We start from the raw sequence: 23,629 nt of genomic DNA on the forward strand, positions 1-23,629 counted from the left end.
TTGAAGAAGACCGCAGAGCCCACCTCACTGACAAAAGGCAAAGGAGGAAAAACCCAACACCCAACCCCAACCAACCAATTTTCCCCTGCAGCCGCTGCAACCGTGTCTGCCTGTCCCGCATCGGACTTGTCAGCCACAAAGGAGCCTGCAGCTGACGTGGACTTTTAACCCTCCATAAATCTTCGTCCGCGAAGCCAAGCCAAAGAAAGAAAATGATGTGGCTCTAAATAATGTAAACTAAGGCTAAAATCTGGAGGAGAAATTATCAATGAAAATCTTTCTTAAAAAATAAATGACTGTCATGAGATGAAATGGAAACAATTAAACAAGAATTATTCTCCAAATAATAACATCAATGAGTTGGTTTCTGGGGGGGCGGGGCTTGGACGGCGTGAGGGGGGGCGGGGCCGGCGCACTCGCTCGCTCCTTTTGAAACGGCGGGGGGTTCGATTCCCGTTAACTCCCCTCGCTCGACAACAACAACAACAACAACTCCGCAAGTCCCAGACTCGATTCCATTTGCTTCCTGTCTCCTTGCACCCAAGTGGTGGCATCTCATTATCAACCCCGTGGATTAAAAATTCGTTCATTCCACCTGCTCTGCTCAAGTTTCTCCTGCATTGCCAGAATGGAAGAGAAGGTAATGATGGAAAGAGAAACTAATTTGCACTGAGAGAGAGAGAGAGAGAGAGATGGGTCCTTCATTGTGCAACTTCAGCCACATATGGTACCAGCCAAGTATCCCAATGCAAGTCCAGCAGTTAGATTATCATTGCCCTTTTGAGGGGGTTGAGTGCTGATTTTCCACTTGCCCCCCCCCCCCCCCTCCCATTCCCTTCCCCTTTCTGCATTTCTAACACACCAGAAATGACAAATTCTGGGCCAGCCTTTTGCAGGTGACCCATAGAAACATTCAGGCTTCTCTGGGATTTCGGGGTTGAAGTGGGCTCTTTGCCTTCTGTTGAAACTTCTTAGCCTTTCGATTCAAGAGTTTGAGGAGCCCATCTTATTGGCATTTAGCTTGCCGACAAATTGCGCCGTTCATTATTTTAGGAGGCAGCCAATCCACGAGGGAGTCTAGGATCAAATACTTTCCCTGTCAGGTAAAAGATTAACAATTCTCCTTCTTAATGAGAGGCAAAAGTAGAATAGTCTGAAATGGATTACCTCAGTAATTGCCCAATAATTGATCTCTCTGCTCTGGCATTTGTGCTCTTCTCCTCTCTGAACGTGAGTGACAACTTGCCGGGCAGCTCGCAGAAGAACCTTTCCCCGCCGTGTTCGGTAATTTCGACAAATAAATGGCAGCGCCCAAGATTGTCCGATCTTGGAAGCTAAGCAGGCTCAGGACTTGGGGGGGGGGGGGGGGACCGCCTAGGAGCACCAGGTGCTCTGGGTTTCCGTGAGGGACGCTGGGCAAAGGGGTTGTGGTGATAGGTTTCCTCCATTGTCTATAGTTATCATTGTCGGTTGTATATGTACATGGTGCTGGCCCGCCCACGGATGAATCATACCCTATGACTCCTCCCCTGTGGTCCAGGGCCATAAAGGTCGAGCCACCACTTCCTTGCCGCCAATTCCTATCCAGGGATCCGAGCCAGCAAGGTTCTTCTGTGTATTAGACCTTATCGTTTCCTCAGCTTGGTTAGTGCCTGACTCTTACGTTAAAGAATTTCATGTAGGTTATATTCTAAACGTAGGATTACATGACAATAACGGAACCTTTACCTTGACTTTTTCAACCTAAATTTAAATCTCTGGTGTTCCCCATTGATTTCTCTGTCCCACTGTTTTTCCTTTGGTGACATCTGCATGACCATTGGTGACAGATTAGAGTAAGGAATAGAACCCAATTTTCTAAGCATGTTGTATACATGAATAAAATGTGATTATTCTCTAATTTTCTTTTCATTTGTTTTAATTAGACAGAGAAAGTGGAAAACAAGAAGTCACGTGCCAGCAGTGTTTTCTTTTGTATAAAATTATTAATGATTGCAATCAATACTATTATATCAGTAAGTCATTAAAGATATCTATGTTTTCGGTCATTGTTAATGACCTTTTGCATTAAAAAGTACCAGCTGAGAAGCAATCTCCAGGAGAAGGGGCAAAGGCAACTTGAAACCAGTTGCTCCGGGCAGATGGGACTCATTAACCACGGATGGTAACTCATCTAGGAGAGGGAAAACTTTGATTTTAGATCTCCGCTGCTTTGTGGTTTATACCCGCTCACAGGGAAAGGTTTTGGGAGCAAACCCCAGGGAAAAATCCGGTCAGAGTCCTGAAGGCAGCTGACTGCTCTATCCGGCACTGGCACGGCAACTCCTGTGATGCTGCTGGCACCAAACTGAATCCACTTTTGTCGTTCCTTTGGACCTGGCATTAGTATGGAGGGGGGGGGGGGTCCCACTTCATGGGCAACAGATGGATCTCCATATCAACTCTGCCCTGGCTTGTGCTCTGGAGAGGCCACTCCAGCTTCGCTTTGGACACAGTACAATGCTATTGCAGCGCCAGTGACCCAAGTTTGTTCTGCTGGATGCTCTGGGTTTCACCCACATTCCAAATAAGTTCCAGGGTTGTAGTTTCATTGGGTGTAATTGAATGGAATGGGCTTGTGTGCACTGAAATTCATCTTTGCAAGAAGATAGATTTCAGATTTATTGTCAGAGTACATACAGCCCCGAGATTCATACTCCTGTGGGTGAGGCAGAATGACCACTTATTGGTAGTGCAAAAAAATAAACTGTACTCAACGTACACATATAAACAAATAAAGAAATGTAAACAAACTGACTGTGCAATACAGAAAGGAGAAAAAAATCAATAAAATGTCAAAGTACGAGTCCTTAAATGAGTCCCTAATTGAGTTTGTTGTTGAGGGGTCTGATGGTGGAGGGGGAGCAGCTGTTCCTGAACCTGGTGGTGCAAGACTTGAGGCTCCTACACCTCTTTCCTGATGGCAGCAGTGAGAACAGAGCGTGTGCTGGGTGGTGGGGATCCCTGATGATTGCTGATGTTCTCCAACGGCAGCGTTCCCTAGAGATGTTCTCGATGGTGTGGGTGGGAGCGGGGGTTCTTCTCTGTGATGTCCTGGGCTGTGTCCATTACCATCTGCAGGGCTTTCCACTCAGGGGTGTTGGTGTTTCCATACCAGATCATGATGCAGCCGGACAGCACGCTTTCCACAACTCATCTATAGATGATTTTCCAGGGTTCCTGGTGTCAATCCAAACCTCCGTAAACTCCTGAGGAAGTAGGGGTGCTTTCTTTATGATGCTATTAGTGTGTTGGGCCTAGGCAAAATCCCTGAGATAGTGATTCCCAAGAACCTCTGCAGAAGCATTATGTTGAACAAGACTGCAATGTCAAAATATTTGTTCCAGGTGGCTGGTTTGGTACTTCTTGGGTTCGGAGTCTGGATGATGGTTCATGGATATTCTATCCTACAAATCCTGGGGATCCGTGCAGGGCACTTGCTGAATGTGAGCTACTTCTGTGTTGTAGCAGGGTGCATCCTAGCCCTGCTCGGCATCTTCGGATGTTGTGGTACCATCAAGGAGAGCAAGATAAAATTGATGTTGGTAAGTTAATAATGCTGCTGTTCATAGAAACCTTTGATGTGGAAACAGTTTTGTAATGCCTAGAAGATGATCAAGTTCAAGTTTGTATACAACCAGACAAAACAGTGTTTCTCCTGACCACAATGCACACAGACACACACACAATACACAGTATATAATAATCACATGTATACATAAAGGTATAGTATAGAATGCAATATCCATCTATCTATCTATCTATATATATATATATATATATATATATATATTGTATCTGTATATATCTGTGTATGTGTCTAGCTACATACACACACACCCTAACACACCCACCCCCCACACACACTCCCACACATACACACACACAATATGTATATATATGTGTGTGAATTTTGTTACATACACAACAGCAATAGAAATGAGCCCAGATGGTGTTATACTTAAAATAATATTTTTAATTATTAATTAACAATTATATAACACCTAATGTAATTTAATGAATTTATCTAAACTTCACTAAATTTATATACAATTATCTAACTTAAAACTTTAACTATGTATGAATGTATTGGTGCGTGTGCGTGTGTGTAATACCCCAGGCCACTACAGCTTAAGGCTCAATTCTGGGAAAACAGTTCCAAATTCAAAATTCAGAAATTTAGTGATGACACATGGGCTTGAGATTAATGCGACTCGCAGGCTTTAGATGGTTGAGGCCCGCAGGCCTTAAATGAATGGTGCGACATGTAGGCCTTAGATGAAGTTAGCAGTTTCTGAAGTGGGTGTGTGGTGCGCTGTTAGACAGAATCAGACACACACAAGGTAAAGACTGAACAACAGGCTTTAATCCACAAAAACTTCCGCAGAGCCAGGCTGGCTGTGGCTGCAGCAACTCAGTGTGAGGCGTCGGGAGGCCGGCACAGGCATATCCCGGAAGGTGATTGACACCTGACTGGTAGGGGCTTGATCCATTCAGACCAACTGATTGGCAGCCGGCCAGGTGTTGTCCTGTCCCCTTACACTCCTGCAGGTACAGAGGCTGCCGCCTGCAGAAGGCCGGTGGTGTACCACCGCAGGGTGAAAAAGAATGAGGGTAAGAGAAGGATGACCTGGTTGAGATACTTCAGAGAAATGCCCTTTTGGGACCCTTGCTTTCTTCAGAAATTAGAACCCTTTTCGTGGGTCAGTGGAAGTAGAGGGGTCTCTCATTCCTCGGTAAGCAAAAGGAAGAACTCCGGCAGTGTTGTCTATGGCCACACAATGAGGCCAAGTGGGTTTCTCAATCCCACGAAGGAGGTCGAAGAGCTGGTTCTCTTGTGTCACTTCCTTTAAAATGGCCTCCAGCCACTCCTGTGCGTTCAGTCTCAATCTGTTGGTCACATGGTCTCTGCGCCTGGGTTTTGAAAACGCTGCCTTGCTTCTCTTCAACTGTCTGCATTTAGGAAGGCACTGTCCTCAGCCTGCCAGCTCAGTTTCACAGACCCTCCAAATCCTGCAGGCAGGCTGTTAATTCCGTTCTCGTAAAGGGATTGTCCCACACAAATAACATGAACTGAAAAATGGGGGGAGGTACACAGATATTGAAGGAATTTGCTTGGAGACATGATGATGTATTCATCAATCATACAGCCTGTGGAAAGAAGCCTGGCAGCCCAAATTTTGACTTTCCTGTAGCTGCTCCCTCTTGGTGGGGCAAAGGTGGGAGTTCTGAAATTCCGGATGTGGTGCGCTATCGAACAGAAGCAAACACACAAAACAAAGTCTGTTCTACAGGCTTTATTCAACATAAACTTCCACAGAGCTGGCTGTGAGGAGTGCTGTTGCAAGCTCTGAGTGTGTCTTCGAAGGGCCGGATCTGGCTTATATCCCAGAGGGTGATTGACAACTGACCGGGTGGGGCTTGGTCCATTCAGGTCGGCTGATTGACCGCCGGCCAGGTGTTGCCTTGTCCCTGTGCCCTTCTGCAGGTACAGAGGTCGGCCCCTGCAGTAGGCCGGTGGTGTACCACCACACCGGACAATAGTTTTCTCCTCTTCAGGCGAGTCGTGGGTGTGAATCCCACGCAAAGAGCAAACTGCAGAATGTTAATTAGGTGAGACCTTTCAAACTCATCATGAAACAATGTCATTTCAAATAAGAACAAGAAGCTGATAGTGTTAGAAATCCCAGATAGAAATCCTGGAATTAACGCAGGGTAGACAGTGTATGTGGGAGAGATGATGCACCATGGTTACTTCAAAGACTAAGATTTATAGAGAAACTGATTGACAACAGGCCTGTCCGTGCTGGTCGCTTGCCCTGGACTGTGGCACAGTTGCCTTTATTCAGGTGCAGTCAGCAAGGGGCGTGTCCTAACCCAACCAAACATATATACAGAGGTTTACCACAGGAGAAAAGCAAATCCCTAGTTTTATGAAAGGCCATCGACCTGAAATGCTAATTCGGGTTTTCTCTCTCCACAGGTGCTACTTCACTAGGTAGGACCAGCATTTTCTCTCATGCTTTTCCAAATGACCCCCTCTCACTTTCTTTTGAGGATGCTTTCCTTTACTCTTTTTAAAAAATCCAGCATGGACAACCCTGGCACTTTGTTTTACTGCCGCAGATTTGTGCGATTTCCTTTCCAAGTCCTGGAGTTATTAGAACATTGATTTCTTTTACACCAGCACATTCCCACTGCAGGGTGTCCTCATGCCTCTAAATGGCTGGGTGACGTCCATTGGTTAGGAAGAATTCCTTCTCTACAATCGTGACTGTAAGCTCGGGTCTCAGGGGAATCAATCTAGACCACATGATCTGACAAAAACATACGGCGTATTCCCCAAGGGTTACTCCTCCCACATAGCAACATTTTCAATGTTACGGAACTAGACTCAAATTAAATATCTTGGGTATTGTTTTGCTAAGTGGTTATTACTGAATGCGATCACTTCCTGTACTCAGTAATTTAATCTTCCATATTTCTTCTGAAATAAAATGTTAAATCTGCATTTATTGCATAGTGTAGGAACAATAGATTGTAAGAAATCTCTTTTTTAAAATGATTGAATTGATATAGTCATGAAATTAATTAAAATTAACAATGTTCTTTTTTTAAAATTGCAGTTCTTCATTGCCTTATCAGTGATTTTTATTGGAGGAGTAACATGTGCGATCGTCGTTTTGATCTTTAAATCAATTGTAAATATCACTCTTTTGGTTTTAGTCATTAATACAATGTTGTTTTCTTTTATATCATCTATTCCATTGTCCTCTCTGCCATAACGTTAATGTCCTAAAAGCTTTCTCTCTGTTATTCTGTTTATTTCTGAGCTGTCATTTTCAGATCTTTGGGACCTTCACATGGCATCACCAGGATCAAAATAGTGTTCTAATCAGTAACTTGTGAACTGGTTTTGCATTAATTTCTAAGCAACAACATGTAAACATGAATCAAAATCATGACTCTTCTGCAATTGAATTTGATGGATTGATTCTAGTAGAAGCAACGTGCCAACTTTTCTTGATCCTCAACTAATAGAAAGAAAGGCCTGCCCATCAAATCGATGTGTGCGCGCGCACACGCACACACATGCAGACATGTACATACATACATGCGCCCACACATCCACACAAGCATCCACATAAACACTTGCATGCGCACACAGACACACACATACATGTGCATACACACATAAACACTTGTGCACGCACAGACACACATGCACACACACATACGCACATATACATGCACACACATACACACATATAAACACTTGCACACACAGACACATGCATGCTCATACACTTACACACACACATGCAGACATGCATATACACACATACATGTGCCCACACACACACATACATGTGCCCACACACACACACACACACACACACACACACACATGGGCACACACATCCACACAAGCATACACATAAACACTTGCATGCGCACACAGACACACATACATGTGCATACACACATAAACACTTGTGCACGCAGACACACATGCACACACATACGCAAACACACACACGCACATATACATGTACACACATATAAACACTTGCACAGACAGACACATGCATGCACATACACTTACACACACACATACAGACATGCACATACACACATACATGTGCCCACATACACACACACACACACACACACACACACACACACACACACACACACGCACGCACGCACGCGCACACAGACACACATACTCCAACTTTCAACTCACTTAAAGCAAAACTACTTTACTTGTTTAGAACAGTGCCATTTCATTTATTGGATGGGGTTGATCTGAACCCAGAGGAGATCTCCTTCACTAAAACGCCTCTGAAAATATGACTAGGTTTCAATGCAATTTCTAACATAATTTAAGCAAGTGCCAAAAATCCTTTTGCTCAATTTCAGAGGGAATTGGTATTTTCATTCAAACTAGATAAATAGGTTTGAAATTGCAAAAGAATCTCATTTTTGAAAAAGTGAGAGAATTTTTTTGTGAACTTAATTTGCTGAGTGGGTTAACTTATCATAGAGCTGAAATGAAGGAAGTCTTTACAATCTAATTATTTTTTCTTCTTTTTACCATGTGGCAGAAGTGAGTGAAGAGATAAGTTGGCAGATGTGTTATATATTCAGATTTTAATAAGGCCTTTGACATTATTCTCTCTGGAAATTTCATACTAAGGAAAATCAGAAAGAATATAACAATTGAACTCCTGTTCCTCTTTCAAGATTGTGATCACTGTTTTTTTTTAAAGCCTTTATTTCCCAGAAGAGAATTCTGGCTTCTCTTCACAACCCGCCAACTGAATTTGACGTGGAGAAGGTTTCACTGCGAAATCTTCTGCCAAAGTCCACCTTTCAAGCAATGCTGATTTCCATTGGTGGATAAAAGTGATAATTCACAAGCAAAATACTTCCAATTTCACGGCTGGAAGTTTGTGCAGATCCTCTTTCTCCCAGCACAAAGTTGTTAACATTCCAGTTTTATTCCCAAGCTTCTAAAGACTTGGAACACATTTTTAGTCAGGCATTTAAGTTTCCTTCTTCAAGACTTATTCCTTTTTCAGCTCGGGTCTTCCCCCTGCTCTTTGGCATTTCTCCTTTCCTGCTCTTTCTACAGCCACCAGCGTTATTAAAGGGCCTACCTTTTGTCAACATCTTTCTCCTGTAAAAGGGGCAAAACCCTTTCCAAACTCCGCTTCTTTTCTCACGACGCATCGCCACACTCACACAAGAAAAGGAAAACACGAAAGCCTGCAGACGCAGTGATTGAGGTAAAACTGGAGGATCGGGCTTGAGGTATAATTGATGAAGGGCTCAAGCTCGTAACGTTGGCTATCTTTGCTGAATAAAGTACACTGTCTGTCCCGCTGAGCTTCTCCAGCACAAGTCTGGCTCTGTGAAGGCATCGTGAGTTTTTACTGGCTGTGACAGCTGTGGGCATGCAGTGTAACTTTTACTGGTCTAATAATCAAAATGCCTATTTAGTTTTTAATATCATTAAAAGAAAATGTTTAATTATTCTGTGCAGTGGACGTCAAGAATGTACTTTTGGGAAATTAGAATTCATCATCCTTACCCAGTCTACATCTGTATCTGCCTCCGATCCCATATCAATGTAGTTTACACATAAACTACAGGCCACTTTAATAAATAAGGATGCCTATTAAATGCTGCCCTCACACTCTAGAGGTGTAAACAGGAAGAAAGGGCTGCTGACTGGCTTTGTATCTTCCTTAGATTACAGTAGTATTTCAAGAAGAGGCACTTGAATTATTAAAAAATAATTACACTGGATTTGGTGATAAAAACTTCGCAAGTCATGGATGGGATGCTATTATGAAAACAGTAAGTAACAAAGATTTTGCAGCGATGCGCAACTTTGCCGTGGCGAACCGGCCCCGCTTGTTACGCGTGGTCAGCGGGGCAGTCGCAACAAAGACAGTGACGCGCATGCTTATAGTGCTCATGGCGCAGAGCTGCCGGAGCTGTTGGAATCTCTCTTCAACTGTGCCCCTCTCAGGTCTGCACTGCTACAGGACAATAACGGAATCTTGAATCATGTTGGACTGACAGGACGAACCCCCATAAAATGTTACAGAGTCCAGAGGACCCCAAAACCCAGCAGCAATCGATATGCACCACAACACAGGGTTACTTAAACAAAAGTAGTCTTTAATTATAATTGAACAAGAAAGCACAATTAAACTGTAACTTATTACTTAACCTACCTAACTATTTAATCCTGCCTCTAATACTAAGCGCAGGCATGTGTAACGTATATTTAAGATTAGAAAAGTTCTTTGGTTCACAGTTCAATCTCACTGGTTGCAGGCAAATCTTGTTCTGTGCACAGAAGTTAGCATTCACCAGTCTTTGGTGCTTAACAGGCAAATGGTTACCATTCAGGAGGGTTCTTGCTGGTTTTCAGAGAGAGATTCCTTTTCCAGGACATTCCTTCTCAATCAGTCTTGCTGACGAAACTTGTCCCCTTCAGGGTTCTCCAGATGATCCTCTTTCTTTCAGGTCACCTTTCAGACTGCCAATCTCCTCCTTTGACCAGAAAGGCTTGCCAGCTTGTCCTTCTGGAACTGATTTCTGTCTCTCTCCTCTCTGTTTCACACTCTCCCTCTCTGAGTGCAAACTGTTCTCCTCTGCCTGCAAAGATCACATGCTCTCCCTGGCAAACTGTTGTCGATACTTTGTTGCCTCCTGCAAAAAGTATTCTGCAAAAGTCCTGCAAATATTCTGTGTTTTAAAATGTGTGTGTGTGTGTGACGGGTATTGATCAATAGCGCAGTGTCCATTCTGACCATCAAGCATCAATTTACACCAGCCATTGACACCCTTTTCAGCTCAATGCTTATGGGCCCCCTGCCCTGTGAAGCAGCCAAGTTCCGGTTTCTTCCATAAGTCCAGGAGTCGGCTGTCTGGCCCGTCGAGCCTGCTCCGCTATTCAATGAGATCACGGCTGATCTGACAATGGGCTCATCTCCACCCACCTGTCTTTTCCCATATCCATTAGTTCCCCTGCTACGTAAAAATCTATCCAACCTTAAATAGATTTACTGAGGTCACCTCCACTGCTTCAATGGGGAGCGAATTCTACAGATTCACCACCCTCTGGGAAAGGCAGTCCCTCCTCATCTCTGCCCTAAATCTACTCCCCTTATTGTGTGAAAGGAGGCCATTCAGCCAGTCAAGACTGAATTGGTGGATCCAGCTGGTCCCACTTGCCTTCTCTTTTCCTGTAGCCTTGCAAATTCTTACTCCTGGGCTACATCGAGAACACTAATTTCAAAGTCACATTCCAGATCTCTATTCAGCAGTCTTTGACTGGCTCTCCATCTGTGTGAAGAGTTCTCCTCCATTCTTCATCGAGAGGCAGTGTCTAACAAAAGCAGCTTCTATCCTCAAGGACCCCCACCACCCGGGCCGTGCCCTCTTCTCACTGATACCATAAGGAAAGAGGTGCAGGAGCTTGAAGATGAACACATGGTACCAAAAAACCAGCTTCTTCCCCTCCACCATCAGATTTCTGAAGGGACAATGAACCACAGACACCACCTCACTTTTTTTCTCTTCTTTTGCACTATTTAAAAATATATATATACTTAAGGAAATGTAATTTATAGCACCTGCAAAGTGCAACAATTGCTGCAGCAAAATTTTGTGACACATATTCATGACAATTAACCTGATTCTAATTAGAACCATAGAATGCTGCAGTACAGCAAACAGGCCCTTCTGTCCCTCTTGTCTGAGCTAACCACTATTTTGCTAGTCCCACTGACCCTCCCCCCCCCCCGACTCCATATCCTCCAGACCCCTCCCATCCATGTATCTATCCAATCTATTCTTAAAACTCAAGGTCGAGCCCACATTCACCATTCCCATTCCCCACTCACTGAGTGAAGAACTTCTCCCAAATGTTTCCCCTAAACCTCTCCCCTTTCAGCTTAAAACTATGACCCCTCGTATTTATCTCCCCCAATCTAAGTAGAAAAAATCCTACTCATGTCCACTCTGTCTCTACCCCTCATAATCTTGTAAACCTCTATCAAATCTCCCCTCACTCTTCTTTGCTCCAAGGAATAAAGTCCTGACTCAATTCCCAGAGGCCTGGGAATCTTCTCTGCCCTCTTTCATTCTTATTGATATCCTTTCAGTAGCTAGGAATTATTTAATTCTGATCCCCCGAGTCCCCGATACCATCCACAACAGGTAAGAAGAGTCGTCTAAAAGCAAGTTCTTCTTATCGCTTCAGTTCCATTGCTGTGGATTAATGAATTATACGGATTTTGAGGGCTCCAACTATCAAAAACATAAAGGACGCTTGTATCCCAAGAGTTGCTGTCGAAACCCATTTTCTGCTGAATGTGACGGAATATCCACAGGGGCGAATATTATTTATACAAAGGTACGGATTGCTGTGAGCTGCCGGCTCGTAGCGACAGTTAGAATGGTGGGATTTGATAGCCAGGTTTTTTGTTGTTAAATTGTGTGGATAAAACATGGTCATTTTGTGATTTCTATTCACCTTTAGGGCTGTTTTTCTTCTGTGACCACAATGATTGAAAGGAACAGTTCTGTTCTTGGTGGCGTTGCTGTCGGAATTGGTATAATACAGGTAAGGTGCTTTTGCCAGCCTTGTCCTTCTAGCTGGTAGATACAGATGGTTTGGAAGGCGCTATCAAAATGTCGTATCATTTTGAGTTGCCAAGATAAATCAGCTTATTTTCTATCACAACATCAGTCAGTAGTGGAAGCTCAGATGTCAAGTCACCTTTATCGTCCATCCCACGCTCGCACAGTAAAGATGAGATAGCGTATCTCCAGGTCCATGGAGCATATTTACATAAATACAAGTTCAACACATTTAAATGTCAGAAGTCCAGGGTGCACTATCCACAAATGTTCTGGGAATTCAGGAGTCTGATGGCTTGGGGGGGGATAAAACTCTTGTCCAATCTGGATGTAAGGGCCCGGGTGCTGGAGTACCTCCTACCAGATGGCAGAACAGTTTGCATGAGGGGTGTGTGGAATCCTTCACAATATTTATTGCCTTTCACCTGCATCGAGTGTTGTAGACATACTCTATGGTAGGAAAAGAGCCCCCAATTATCTTTTCCGCGGACTTCATTATCCTCCGCAGGGTCTTGTGGTCCAAGATGGTGCTGCTTCCAAACCAGGCGGTGATGCAGTTGCACAGGATGTTCTCGATACATCCTCTGTAGAACGTAGTGAGGATGGGGGGGGGGTGGGAGATGGACTTCCCTCAGGCTTCATAGGGTGGGCTTTCTTGGCTATGGAGTTATTGGCTTCATCATTTTCTCACCATTAACGTAGGGTTGGAAACAAAGGCATCAAGCTCTTGGTGAATCATCCTTGTGTGCAATGCACCTTATCATCAGGAAATCACTCCTAGCAAGCCATGCCCCTGTCATACAACTATAACCCTTCTGCTTGCTTGAAGTACCCTGCAGTCATTTGCCGTAACCAAAATCATGTTCAAATGAGATTGAGCGAGAACCACTTGCCCCTTTTGAACCAATCCTTACTTCAAAGTACGGACTTTGATGGAAGCCTGAAAGATTAAGCAAAGACAGTAGATAGGATGGTAAAGAAAGCTTTTGGCATCTTGGCCTTCATAAATCAAAGTATTGAGTCTAGGAGTTGGGAGGTTATGGTGAAGTTTTATAAGGCATCGTTTAGTCCAAATTTGGAGTATTATGTGGAGTTTTGGTCACCGAACTACAGGAAAGATATCAATAAGACTGAAAGAGTGCAAAGAAGATTTACTAGGATGTTGCCAGTAATCAAGGAACTGAGTTAAAGGGACAGTTTAAACAGATTAGGTTTATTCCCTGGCATGTAGAATAATAACGAGGGGAGATTTGATAGGAGCAGACAAAGAAGATGCAAATAAGATTTTTCCTCTGAGAGTAGGTGAGATACAAACTTGAGGACTTGGGTTAAGGGTGAAAGGGGTTAGGTCTGGGGGAACAAGATGGGGAACTTCTTCACACAGAGAGTGATCAAGCTGCCAGCTGAAGTGGTGAATGTGGGCTCAACTTAAACAGTTAAGAAAAATTTGGACAGGTACTTGGATGGGAGGGGCATGGAGGGCTATGGACTGGGTGCAGGTCAGGGGGACGAGGCAGTGTAATAGTTTGGCACAGATTAGAAGGCCCAAGGGGCCTGTTTCTCTGCTGTGGTTCTATAAAAAGATTAAGCCAACCTAGAGCGTCTGGAATTCCTCTAACAATGAATGCTATTTAGTTGGTAATGGAGAGGTGATTCTGAAGCAAGAGCCCAATTCACAGGAAAATAGTAAAAAGGGACGTTCAGCTTCCAATTTCCAGTTGATTTTGGAAATAAACATTTAGCCCATCGTGGGGTGGCTTGGTTCACATAGGGTTAGTGCTTTGCTGTTACAGAGCCAGTGTCCTGGATTCAAATCCAGCGCTGTCTTTAAGGGGTTTGTGTGCTCTCCCTGTTTCCGCATGGGTTTCCTCCAGGGACTCTGGTTTCCTCCCACCGTTCAGGGTTTTAGGTTAATTGAGGGGTTTGGGTGGCACGGGCTTGTGGGCCTGTAACCGTGCTGTTCACCTAAGTTAAATTTAAATTGTCACTTATATTTTAAATATAAATTGACTTCTTCTGACAGTGAACATTAACGTTGTTTCTTTTACTTCCTGTGTCTAGCTGATGGCCATGGTAAACTCGCTGTCGCTATTCATCTACCTATTCCGGATTTGATGCCTTGAATTTAGGAACATTAGTTTTCTATTATATTCCTTTTTCATTTGTTAAACATTCATGTAAATAAGAGATTGGCAATAAAGATGCAATGAAACCGTAAAAGTGATCTCTGCACAAGATTCCAATGCTATTAAATGAAACACTCCAACATCAGGATAAATGTTGATTACAATGTGTTTATATTGAAATTTGGCCCTTATCAACCTTTTTTTTAATATCAATGTTATTTATTCATAATGTTATTAGTGAAAAATTTGTCATTGGTGGACGGTGGGAGGAAATCAGTTGGTTTGTCATAGATATCAGTGGTGGACGGTGGGAGGAAATCAGTTGATTTGTCATAGATATCAATGGTGGACGGTGGGAGGAAATCAGTTGATTTGTCATAGCTATCAGTGGTGGATGGTGGGAGGAAATCAGTTGGAAATTTTCAAATAATAGCTCTGCTCTATATCAGTCATTTCATTAAAATACATTTAGCGCAACGCTGATACAGGGCCAGCAACCCAGGTTCAAATCTGGTGCTGTCTGTAAGGAGTTTGTACGTTCTCCCTGTGTCTGAGTGGGTTTTTTCCGAGTGCTCTGGTATCCTCCCACCCTTCAGAATGTACCGGGGTTGTAGGTTAATTGGGTGATCAGTAAAACCCCTGCTATCTTGAATTCAAGCAGTCGGGAAAACAAAAAGGAAAATAAATTAAAAAAATTAAAATAAATAAGGATAAAATAATAGGTAAGTTTAAAATTGTTAAAATAAATGTTCTCTGAAGTAAGACATAAAACTTTGGTGAAGATGGGAGCAAATATTCAGCCAGCAGAGGGCCTTGGTCGGGCTTTGCTTGTAGCAGCTGTTTGAATCAAGTTGTGTGAAATTGTGATGGTGTCGCCCAGGATGAAGAGGTGGTTGATGCCGCTCGCCATTGGGCTGACTCTCTTAAAGTGTCTCCTTATCCCTGCTTAGTACAAGTTGCCCCAGTCAGAGGCTTTATCTGTAAGCATGGGGGGAGGGGGTGGGTGTAAATTTATTTTAATGCCATTGTTCATCTTTCAGGTGGATCTGTGGGGGGGGGGGGGTGGGCATCTTGCAGATGAATGCAATTTGGTTGGTAATGGAGAGATTATTCTGAAATAAAAGCAAAATCACAGGAAAATAGCAAATAGGGACATTCAGCTTCCAACTGCCACTTGATTTTGGAAATAAACATGAAGCCCATCATGTTTTCAAAGAACGTGACTGAAAATAAAGTAAAATGCTTTAAGGTTTATATATTCATGCAAGTCAAGTTTGTTCAGTGTAAGTACAGTTGTAGAGCTCGTCGAAAGAATCAAAGACTTGATCCAAACCAAGGCTTTTATTAGCAAAAGACAGGAGGTCTTCACAGGTGGCCGACCAGTCCGGAATGATCCGACCTGGCTAGGGACACAACCCTTTAAGGCCCAGACAATAGGCGTGGCTTAGCTCTCAGCCAATCGCTGTAAGCACAGTCTAGATACAGTAACTATATACACTATGTACATTGGTGATAGATCTGTACTATCACAGAGGGCGGCAACCGAAGCTGGAGGAAGCTGATCCCGTTGGAGGGTGCCCAGACAGAATATGAGGTGTTTCTTCTTCCTCAGTCAGGCAGTGCATAAGGTCAATGGGCAGACAACGTGAACAAGGGAATGGGGTGGGGAATTGAAATGGGTGGCCACTGGTGGCTGTCGGCAGAGTCGAGGTGCTCCGCTGTAGAGGGGAGTACGACAGGGGTACCGGATGCCGTCAATGACCCCCTGCCGATTCACAAGGGAAATGTTGCTTCACTTGGAAGGACTGTCTGGGGCCCCGAATCGTGGTGAGGGAGGAGGTGTGGGTGCAGGTGTAATGGCACAGTTAGGGTAGTGTTTGCTCAATGCTAATACAATGCCAGTGTCCCGGTTCAAATCCGGTGCTGTCTGTGAGGAGTTTTTACATTCTCCGTGTGAGCAGGGGGCTCCGGTTTCCTCCCATCCTCCAATAACATAAGGGGGTTGTAGGATAATTGGGTGTAATTGGGCAGCAGGGGTTTCAAGGTCTGGAATCGGCTTCTACCATGTGCAAATAAAATTTTTTTAAAACTTCCTGTGGTCATGGGGTAGCTGCCAAGGAGGCAATTGGTGGGAAGAGAGGGAGTCACAGAGGAAGTAGAAGGTGGAGAGGGGAAGATGAAGGAAAGGGGAGAACCAATCAAGGGTCATTGCTCAATCCTAGTCAGGTAGAACAGGAAAAATAAGGTGACTGAACATCTGAAGCAATAGCTTTGACAAATAGGGTGGGGGGCAGGGGGGGGGGGGCGGGAGAAAGCCCTTAAAATTGAGACTTTGCAGGAATTCTGCAGCGAAATGCAACACTCCTGTCGGTAAGCTCAACGCTTGAGAATCCTGGCCAACGGATCCTTGCTGCTCTCTGCTGATATAAACAGAGAATACATCAGCTGCAGCTGATTGTTTGCAGTTAAAGAAAGATCTGTATTTTCTGTTGCATTTTTCATAAGCTTAGGATGTCCCAAGGTACTTTCCGAACGTAGTCATGAATGCAATATGAGAAGGACTCCAGCAAACTCTCAGAAACAGCAATCCAGTTAATGATCAGGTCACCTGTTTTGCATGTCATCTGGGATATACACCTAGAGATTTCAGATTTTTTTGTCAGAGGCCTGTGACGAGAGGTGTGCCTCAAGGATCGGAGCTGGAACTGCTGTTGTTCGTTGTTGATATCGATGATCTGGATGATCATGTGGGGAATTGGATCAGCAAGTTGACTGATGACACTAAGATTGGAGGCGTTGTGAACAGGCTTTCAAAGCTTGCAGAGGGATCTGGACCAACTGGAAAAATGGGCCAGAAAAGGGCAGGTGGAATTTAATGCAGATAAGTGTGAGGTGTTGCATTTTGGAAGGACAAACCGAGGTAGGTCGTACACAGTAAATGATCGGGCACTGAGGAGTGTGGAGGAAGAAAGGGATCTGGGAATTCAGATACATGTTTCCCTGAAAGTGGCATCACAGGTGGACAGGGTTGTAAAGAGAGCTTTTGGCATCTTGGTCTTCATAAATCAAAGTATTGAGTACAGGATGTTATGGTGAGGTTGTATAAGACATTGGTGAGGCCAAATTTGGAATATTGTGTGCAGTTCTGGTCGCCAAGCTACTGGAAGGATATCAGTAAGATTGAAAGAGCGCAGAGAAGATTTACTAAGATGTTCCCAGATCTTCAAGAGTTGAGTTACAGGGAAAGATTAAACAGGTTGGAACTTTATTCCTGAGAGTGTAGAAGAATGAGGGGAGATTTGATAGAGGTTTACAAAATTATGAGGGGTATAGACAGAGTAAATGTGAGTAGGTGCTTTCCACTTAGATTAGGAGAGATAAATACAGGCTTTCGGGTAAAAGGGGAAAGGTTTTTCACTCAAGAAATTCCTGGTGGGAGTGTGGAACAAGCTGCCATCTGATGTGGCAAATGCAGACTGTTGTGTTTTAAGAATAAGTTGGATAGATACATGGATGGGAGAGGTCTAGAGGGTTATGGAATTGGTACAGGTCACTGGGACTAGTGGAATGATGTTTCAGCACAGATTAGAAGGGCCGAATGGCTCGTTTCCTGTGCTGAAAGAAGGAGACGGCGGCGGCCCCGATACGGGCAGGAACAAGGGGGAGACGGCGGCCCCGGCCTCGGTCGTGTGAGGCAGGCGGAGGCCCCGGTCCGGGCAGGGAGTGGGAGGCGGCGGCCCCAGTCCGGGCACAGGGAGAACAGCAGCGGCCCCGGCCCCGGTCCGGGCGAAGGGTAGACGGCGGCGGCCCCGATACGGGCAGGAGCAAGGGGGAGACGGCGGCCCCGGCCTCGGTCGAGTGAGGCAGGCGGAGGCCCCGGTCCGGGCAGGGAGTGGGAGGCGGCGGCCCCAGTCCAGGCACAGGGAGAGCAGCAGCGGCCCCGGCCCCGGTCCGGGCGAAGGGTAGACGGCGGCGGCCCCGATCCGGGCAGGAGCAAGGGGGAGACGGCGGCCCCGGCCTCGGTCGAGTGGGGCAGGCGAAGGCCCCGATCCGGGCAGAGAGTGGGAGGCGGCGGCCCCAAATCCAGGCACAGGGTGAACTGCGGCGGCCTCGGCCCCGGTCCGGGCAGTATGGACCGACCTAGGAGGGGAGGCAGGCCCCTCCAGCCCGGGTAAGAAACCTGCATAGGAGAAGGCCACTCCGATATAAAACCTACGACCCAAGGACCTCGCTGCCACGTCCCAGCTTGCTTGGCCACGGCACACGAACCATGGGTGTAAAGGGTGGGGCCAGTACTGCGCGCACTGCACTCCACCTAAAAGCTCCTTTGCGCAGGCCCGAGGACAGGTCCACGTCCTCCCCCCCCCACGTCCTCCCCCTCCACGTCCTCCCCCTCAAAAGATGCTCACAAACTCAAGCTAGCATGCTGGAACATCAGAACCATGCTAGACAAGGCTGACAGCCACCGACCTGAACGTCGGTCTGCCCTCATTGCACATGAACTCCTCAGACTTGACATCGACATAGCCGCTCTCAGTGAAGTCCGCCTGGCAGATGTAGGCAGCCTCCAAGAACGCGGCGCGGGCTACACACTCTACTGGTCTGGCAAGCCTTTGGATGAACGACGCCATCTGGTGTAGGCTTCATGGTCAAGAGCTTCATTGCCTCCAAACTCGAAAACCTTCCGACAGGCCTCTCGGACCGAATCATGTCCATGCGACTCCCCCTTCAAAACAAGCGTCACATCACCCTCATCAGTGTCTATGCTCCAACCCTCCAGGCGGAACCAGCAGAAAAGAACAAGTTCTACACCGACCTGCGCAACCTCATCCAACGTACCCCTACAGCCGACAAGGTTGTCATCCTGGGCGACTTCAACGCTCGTGTCGGCAAAGACTCAGAAACCTGGCCAGGAATCCTGGGCAAGCATGGCGTCGGCAAGTGCAACGACAATGGGCGCCTCCTGTTGGAGCTCTGCGCAGAACAGCGACTTGTCATTACAAACACCCTTTTTCAGCAGAGGGACAGCCTTAAGACCACCTGGATGCATCCCCGATCCAAACACTGGCACCTCCTGGACTACATCCTGGTGCGAGAAAGTGACAAACAAGATGTGCTCCACACCAGGGTCATGCCTAGCGCGGAATGCCACACTGACCACCGGCTGGTTCGCTGCAAGCTCAACCTTCACTTCAAGCCAAAGCCCAGGAACAATAAAGCCCCCAGAAAGAGGTTCAATGTTGGAAACCTGCAGTCAGACGAAGCGAGAGGAAACTTCCAGGCAAACCTCAAAGCAAAGCTCGACGTTGAAACCCGCCTCACGGACCCGTCCCCTGAAACCCTCTGGGATCAGTTGAAGACTACCATACTGCAATCCACTGAAGAGGTGCTGGGCTTCTCCTCCAGGAAAAACAAGGACTGGTTTGACGAAAACAGCCAGGAAATCCAGGAGCTGCTGGCAAAGAAGCGAGCTGCCCACCAGGCTCACCTTACAAAGCCGTCCTGTCCAGAGAAGAAACAAGCCTTCCGTCGCGCATGCAGCCATCTTCAGCGCAAACTCCGGGAGATCCAAAATGAGTGGTGGACTAGCCTCGCCAACGAACACAGCTCAGCGCGGACATTGGCGACTTCAGGGGTTTCTACGAGGCTCTAAAGTCTGTGTACGGCCCCTCACCCCAAGTCCAAAGCCCGCTGCGCAGCTCAGACGGCAAAGTCCTCCTCAGCGACAAGATCTCCATCCTCAACCGATGGTCAGAACACTTCCAATCTCTTTTCAGTGCCAACCGCTCAGTCCAAGATTCCGCCCTGCTCCAGCTCCCTCAACAGCCCCTAAGGCTAGAGCTGGATGAGGTTCCCACCCTGGATGAGACATATAAGGCAATCGAAAAACTGAAAAGTGGCAAAGCAGCAGGTATGGATGGAATCCCCCCAGAAGTCTGGAAGGCTGGTGGCAAAACTCTGCATGCCAAACTGCATGAGTTTTTCAAGCTTTGTTGGGACCAAGGTAAACTGCCTCAGGATCTTCGTGATGCCACCATCATCACCCTGTACAAAAACAAAGGCGAGAAATCAGACTGCTCAAACTACAGGGGAATCACGTTGCTCTCCATTGCAGGCAAAATCTTCGCTAGGATTCTACTAAATAGAATAATACCTAGTGTCGCCGAGAATATTCTCCCAGAATCACAGTGCGGCTTTCGCGCAAACAGAGGAACCACTGACATGGTCTTTGCCCTCAGACAGCTCCAAGAAAAGTGCAGAGAACAAAACAAAGGACTCTACATCACCTTTGTTGACCTCACCAAAGCCTTCGACACCGTGAGCAGGAAAGGGCTTTGGCAAATACTAGAGCGCATCGGATGTCCCCCAAAGTTCCTCAACATGATTATCCAACTGCACAAAACCAACAAGGTCGGGTCAGATACAGCAATGAGCTCTCTGAACCCTTCTCCATTAACAATGGCGTGAAGCAAGGCTGTGTTCTCGCACCAACCCTCTTTTCAATCTTCTTCAGCATGATGCTGAACCAAGCCATGAAAGACCCCAACAATGAAGACGCTGTTTACATCCGGTACCGCACGGATGGCAGTCTCTTCAATCTGAGGCGCCTGCAAGCTCACACCAAGACACAAGAGAAACTTGTCCGTGAACTACTCTTTGCAGACGATGCCGCTTTAGTTGCCCATTCAGAGCCAGCTCTTCAGCACTTGATGTCCTGCTTTGCGGAAACTGCCAAAATGTTTGGCCTGGAAGTCAGCCTGAAGAAAACTGAGGTCCTCCATCAGCCAGCTCCCCACCATGACTACCAGCCCCCCCACATCTCCATCGGGCACACAAAACTCAAAACGGTCAACCAGTTTACCTATCTCGGCTGCACCATTTCATCAGATGCAAGGATCGACAATGAGATAGACAACAGACTCGCCAAGGCAAATAGCGCCTTTGGAAGACTACACAAAAGAGTCTGGAAAAACAACCAACTGAAAAACTTCACAAAGATAAGCGTATACAGAGCCGTTGTCATACCCACACTCCTGTTCGGCTCCGAATCATGGGTCCTCTACCGGCATCACCTACGGCTCCTAGAACGCTTCCACCAGCGTTGTCTCCGCTCCATCCTCAACATCCATTGGAGCGCTTACACCCCTAACGTCGAAGTACTCGAGATGGCAGAGGTCGACAGCATCGAGTCCACGCTTCTGAAGATCCAGCTGCGCTGGATGGGTCACGTCTCCAGAATGGAGGACCATCGCCTTCCAAAGATCGTGTTATATGGCGAGCTCTCCACTGGCCACCGTGACAGAGGTGCACCAAAGAAAAGGTACAAGGACTGCCTAAAGAAATCTCTTGGTGCCTGCCACATTGACCACCGCCAGTGGGCTGATAACGCCTCAAACCGTGCATCTTGGCGCCTCACAGTTTGGCGGGCAGCAACCTCCTTTGAAGAAGACCGCAGAGCCCACCTCACTGACAAAAGGCAAAGGAGGAAAAACCCAACACCCAACCCCAACCAACCAATTTTCCCTTGCAACCGCTGCAATCGTGTCTGCCTGTCCCGCATCGGACTTGTCAGCCACAAACGAGCCTGCAGCTGACGTGGACTTTTTACCCCCTCCATAAATCTTCGTCCGCGAAACCAAGCCAAAGAGAAGAAAGAGAGAAGGGCCGAATGGCTCATTTCCTGTGCTGTAGTAGTGATCCTTGATGATTGCTGCTGTTGGAGAGCAGCAGCCATTATCAGGCATCCCCACCACCCAGCACACACTCTGTTCTCGCTGCTGCCATCAGGAATGAGGTGTAGGGGCCACAAGACTCGCACCACCAGGTTCAGGAACAGCTGCTCCCCCTCCACCATCAGACTCCTCCCAATCAGGGACTCATTTAAGGAGTCTTACTTGTGCACTTTATTGATTTTATTCTTTGTATTCCACAGTCAGTTTGCTTACATTTTGTTTTTTGTTTACATTGTGCACAGTTTTTCTCTGCACTACTAGAACATTCTGCCTGAATTAATTGATGTCTTTTGGATGGCACGGGGATGGGACAGAAGGGTCTGTTAGTGTGTTGCATCTCTAAATTAAAAAAAAACAGTGGGCCTCTCTGTTTAAGACAGTGGTTTTTGTTTATCCCACTCACCTACCACCTGAAGTAATCCTATGACATAGGTGCTCTGTCATTAAGGGAGATAGGCTGAAAACCACTTGTTTAAGGGAGCTGTGACAGGATGTGACATGAGGGCCTGCAAATGTTGAAATCGGCAGCCAAAAAAAGAAATCCGCTGGTGGAAATCAGTGGTTCGAGCAGGGCATCAGAAACAGGGAGAACACAAAACACCCCCCCCCCCCTGCCCCCACCGCCCTGCTGTGAAGGAGAAGCCGAGGAGATGACTCTACAGGCTGGCAGCGGACCAGCCAGGCACAGGCCATGGGCTGCTGGAGACTGGTATGGGAGCTAGTACTCGAGAGGGTGCCAAGGGCAAGAGGGGCTCCCTCAAGGTCTTGGGTGCAGAAGGCTTCCTGATTGTGACAGAGGTTTGGATCTGGGGCTTGGGTTGCCGATGAGCACAACAGGGGTCTGTGGGGCTGCAGAGGCCGCGGGAGCGCTGGAGGTGAATCCACAGACTCTGAAGGGACTCTCTTTTGCTTCTCTTTCTCTTGTACTGTGAGGGGAGGCGGGCGATACTAATGGTGACTCTTTGTCCGCCTCTTGGCAGGCAGACGGGAATTTTCTGTAATAGTACATGTTCTGTACTATTACACGTCAATAAAGGAATCATGAAGACTCTCTCCCATGAGGTCATCAGATTCTGGTGCGTGATCAGAGTATTTTGACAACATTTAGAACATTCATTCCCATTGATCAACATTAAAACTCTTCCTTCCTTTTAACAGAGTGCTCTGACTGCAGATGACAGAGCATGAAAGAAGGTGATTAAATAACAAAGACTGCCGACACTGGGGTCGAATGCAATGCACAGACCTGCTGGAGAAACTCACCCGGTCACCCAATGTCCAGAGGAAGCAAAAGGAAATCATCGTGATGGGCCCGAACCCTTCGCCAGGAACGTGCTGATTCTGAACAATCTCTTGCCTGTTACTTCTCCTCTCGATGTATTTAAATTTCTTTTTTGAAAGTGTCAACTGAAGCAGAATTTTTCAAGGAGGGCAGATCACAAAGATGTATCAACCTTCTTGTTGAATCTGATTAGATCCAAGCAGCGGGCTCAAGGGAACCAGGTAGCGGAACCGTGATTCGAGAGGGCGCTGAGGGCAAAAAGGGCTTCGGCTTCCTGACCGTGT

The 23,629-nt window shown here is 46.3% G+C and overlaps 1 protein-coding gene across 3 annotated transcripts; it reads left to right on the forward strand.

Annotated features, from left to right (window-relative positions):
- Nucleotides 1-450: 450 nt before the first annotated feature.
- LOC138756431 (tetraspanin-16-like) lies at nt 451-14,424 on the forward strand. 3 transcript variants are annotated; one of them, XM_069922927.1, is made up of 8 exons: nt 453-640; nt 1,926-2,015; nt 3,387-3,584; nt 6,666-6,740; nt 9,298-9,405; nt 11,825-11,977; nt 12,104-12,187; nt 14,266-14,424. In XM_069922927.1, the coding sequence occupies exons 1-8, from the start codon at nt 629-631 to the stop codon at nt 14,317-14,319; spliced, it is 774 nt and encodes a 257-aa protein (XP_069779028.1). In that variant the 5' UTR covers nt 453-628; the 3' UTR covers nt 14,320-14,424. The 3 variants fall into 3 exon arrangements, with proteins under 3 accessions (XP_069779030.1, XP_069779029.1, XP_069779028.1); XM_069922929.1 differs by lacking the exon at nt 11,825-11,977 and having other exon boundaries at nt 451-640; XM_069922928.1 differs by lacking the exon at nt 9,298-9,405 and having other exon boundaries at nt 452-640.
- The last annotated feature ends 9,205 nt before the right edge of the window (nt 14,425-23,629 follow it).

Source organism: Narcine bancroftii, chromosome 3 (genome assembly GCF_036971445.1).
Source record: "Narcine bancroftii isolate sNarBan1 chromosome 3, sNarBan1.hap1, whole genome shotgun sequence".
Classification (NCBI taxonomy): domain Eukaryota; kingdom Metazoa; phylum Chordata; class Chondrichthyes; order Torpediniformes; family Narcinidae; genus Narcine; species Narcine bancroftii.